Below are 4,077 nucleotides of genomic sequence, written 5' to 3'. Positions count from 1 at the left end.
TGATGTGTCAATAAAATGATTAATTGATAATTAAATATTATCTAATTATCAACCAATCATCTTGTTGACATATCACTGAATTTAGAAAATGAGTCTAAAAAGTGGACTTGTATATCATTTTTTAATTATTAAGGCCTCTTTGGGTACAAAAAAGTCATGAGCTTATTGGCTTATTTAGGTTGCTTCACCTCTCTATTTTCCTTCATGTTTATTCATAAAAAGTAAAAAAAAGACAACTTATAAGTCATATCCAAGACAACAGATTAGTTACGAATCTATCTTATGAATCAGATTTATTTATTAATGAATCATGTCTCAATTTTTAGTAATTAATATATCATTTTATCAGTATTTATAAAATTTAAATAAAAAAAATCAACCACTTATAATTTTCACATCATATTTTAATACAAATAAATTAAAATTTTAAAACAAACGCAAAAATATTTTAATCATTTATCATTTTGATAGATTTATGGGTTGTTTAGATATGCCCTTGGTTTGAGCACTCCATTTCTAGAGAATAGGACAACCAACCTCATGAAATTATACATTGCAGCTCTTTTTTTTTTAAGTAAGTATTTATTACATAAAAATATGAATATATAACGAAACGTAAGACAGGTGTATAGATAATATATATGAATGCAATCAAGACATTGGCTACATAAAGTTCAAGTGGCTAAGCCAAAAGTAAGAAACTCTCAACTGGGTTAATTAGGACATTGAATTGAAATTTTCATAATGGAAAAATAATTTATAACCCAAGATCTTCCCATTCAATATTATGTCCAGCAACTATTAATTTTGGTAGGACATAGCATTGAAATTTTCATAACGGAAAGATATAATTTATAACCCAAATCTTCCCATTCAATATTATGTCCAGCAACTATTAATTTTTGTATCTCCATAAGTGTATATATATATCATTGGACATTTGGACCAAGAGACCACACCACACAAAGGTTTTGCCAACTACCATATTGTCCTAATTTTTGCCTCTTTAGTCTAGCTAATTAGCCATGCCTAGAAAGAAGATGAAGCTTGCCTTCATCACCAGTGATTCAGAAAGAAAAGCAACGTTGAAAAAAAGGAAGAAGGGTCTGATGAAGAAGGCGAGCGAGCTAAGCACTCTTTGTGGGATTGATGCATGCGTGATTATACATAGTCCAAACGAGTCTCAACCTGAGGTATGGCCAAACAACTTGGGAGTCCAACGCGTGCTAGCAAAGTTCAAGAGAATTCCCGAGATGGAACAAAGTAAGAAGATGATGACCCAAGAAAGCTTCATTAGACAGAGGATAGCGAAAGCGAATGAACAACTCAAGAAACAACTCAAGAATAATCGAGAGAAGGAGATGACAGAAGTCATGTACCAGTGTTTGAGTGGGAGAGGGCTCCAAAACTTGTCCATGGTGGATCAATACGATCTTAATTGGTTGATAGATCAAAATTTGAAGGAAATTGGAAAGAAGATTGAATCGTTGAAGAAAACTCCGCAACGAGTTGCACCGGTGGCATTGATGAATACTAAGGAAATGCTTGGCAATGGAATGCATAGAAAGGAAGAGAAGTTATTGGGTGTTGATTTGGCCATGGATGCTATGAAAAGGTCACACGGGTTCAATGAATGGATGAACAATCCACTTTATGAGAATATGGGTTTTGATTGGGATAAAATGATGGTGCCATTTGGAGACAATCACAATCTTATGTGGTCTAGTTTTTTTTTCCCGTGAGAGAGATCTTAGTTTCATGTGAAAAATCCTTTTAGTCCTGTCTATCTAATTCATCATGTGCTTTTAATTTTAAAATGTATGGTTGTGTGTCTTGCTCTCTTGAATTTTATATAATTCAATAATTCTAAGAAATTGTTTTTCTTGTTGATGATCTTTTCATATATTTTTTTATGTTAAAAAATTTCTTCCTCCAATCAAGTAAGTCAGTTTATCCTTTTAAATTGGGATAACAAGGCTGTCGATAAGGTTTTAAGTAATGGTGTTAAAATGAATTGGTACTACTTGTGTTGTAACGGTACTAGAAGTATCAAGTTATACATATCAGAAAAAAATAGTGAATTTTTTTAAAAAACAATCATATGCAAAAAGAGTTTTATAGCAGTGAAATTGTATCAATAATTGCCTAATCCACATTGAATTTTTATTTCAATTCATCAAAAGGGAAAATATTTGATATGTATTAATGGATACATGTTGGTAGCGTGTATATTTGGATGAACTTTGGAATTGTTGATGGTGTACATTATTGATGTTGTGAAGCATTCATAATCATATCTTAAATACCAATAAATTAAATGTCCTCCTTTGCTCATATGTGTTCTTGGCATTATGCTTGCCAAATATATTCTTAGTTGTTATGAGCTAGGCTGGTTATTGTTTATAACTTTCAAATAATTTTAAAAAAAAATAATAATAATCCTATAACAAGAAATGATGTAATTTCAGAAATGACATGAAATGAAAAATACAAATATTATCAAATCCTGGTATTTTCATATGTGCATATATAACGTCAAATCTTATCATGTAAATGCCTACCAAATTATAAACTCACCCTTTAATGCCCTGTAAATGTACTGATTGAGTATTTGATTTGGTAACAATATACTATCATTAGGAAAAATGTTTAAAACGTTAAAACATCACTCCTAAATTTAATTTTAATGACAGAAAATATTTAAAATGCTAAAACATCACTCCCAAATTTAATTCTAATGACATAATGAGATCTTCCATATATAAAATTGGTAGTAAATGGGACATTTATTGAAAGCATACACACCTTCTAGGTTGATCATCTGTTGAAAAAAAAAATTCAAATTGATTTAAAATTAAAATTATATGATTTCATCGTTTAAAAAAATAAAAATAAATAAACAATTTATATTTAAAATCTGAATGCATACCAAATATATTATTTAATTTCACCCATGTGTTGGTTCAGAGTACCTTACCTTCTAATTCATCGTATATTGTCAGTGATTGATTAATGATACGTTATTTAGCATTTAAAATTAAATCTTATTAATGTGTGCTCTTAAAAACACAGGCTAAAGAAAATTATATATTTTTTATGTTGCTAACTTTTATGTAAAATATATCATCATTTTAAGTTTTTTTAATATGTGCACTGGCACTATACATTAATAAAATCCTTCAAAATGTGATCACATACAAGATAGTTTTGTCGCTGAAAAGATAGTTTTGGCGACCAAATGTTTGGTCGCCGAAGATCAAAAACAAAATTTTCTCTTTCCCTTCGGCTACCAAACAATTTAGTGGGTAAAGGTGCGTTTACAGCTACTAAAAGTATAATTAGTCGCTAATGGAGATATGTTTAGCTACTAAAAAATTTTTTAGTGGCCAATTGTAGTATTTTTAGCTACCAAATTTATTTTAGTAGCCAATAATCAGCATTCCCCTACTAAGAAAAATTAGTAGCTAAAAAGTTGACTTTTCCCGACTAAAATTAATTTTGGTAGCCAATTCCCACACTTTCGGCGACTAAATTTGTTTTAGTAGCCAAAACTGGTCGCCGAAAATGTATTTTCTTGTAGTGTGATAACCAAATTTAATTATGGTGGCAATGCTATAATTACAATGACAGCTTTTTATGAAAAAAAATTATTTAATGATTTTGGAGCATTCTGCCAATTTATTTATTGGTGATATTTTGCAATAACTTTTTTAAACAAATTCAGGTCCAAAAATTAGATTCCCTTTTTAGATCTAGTGATGTGTCAACAAAATGATTGGTTGATAATTAAATATTATCTAATTATCAATCAATCATCTTATTGACATATCACTGAATTTAAAAAATGAGTCTAAAAAGTAGACTTGTATATCATTTTTTAATGGAAAAGTCTACAATGTGCACCTTCTAAAAGGGCATATGATATGCACTTATTATGTGGTTCATATTGTGCCACGTCATAAAAAGTAACCTGCTAAACAGGTCATTTAACAAGTTGTATGAAAGAATCATAACTTTTTTTAAACATCATAACAATTACTACAATGAATCATAACAATGTCATAATATACATTACGG

The 4,077-nt window shown here is 29.6% G+C and overlaps 1 protein-coding gene across 1 annotated transcript; it reads left to right on the top strand.

The window, feature by feature from the left end:
• Window positions 1-667: 667 nt before the first annotated feature.
• On the top strand, window positions 668-1,893 carry LOC114283895 (agamous-like MADS-box protein AGL80). Its single transcript, XM_028226778.2, has one exon. The coding sequence runs from the start codon at window positions 1,026-1,028 to the stop codon at window positions 1,740-1,742; it is 717 nt and encodes a 238-aa protein (XP_028082579.2). The 5' UTR covers window positions 668-1,025; the 3' UTR covers window positions 1,743-1,893.
• Window positions 1,894-4,077: the final 2,184 nt, after the last annotated feature.

Source organism: Camellia sinensis, chromosome 2, assembly GCF_055761805.1.
Source record: "Camellia sinensis isolate YWXY chromosome 2, ASM5576180v1, whole genome shotgun sequence".
Taxonomy (NCBI): domain Eukaryota; kingdom Viridiplantae; phylum Streptophyta; class Magnoliopsida; order Ericales; family Theaceae; genus Camellia; species Camellia sinensis.
The sequence above is the reverse complement of the archived record's forward strand: the minus strand, read 5'-3'. Positions and strand labels throughout refer to the sequence as shown.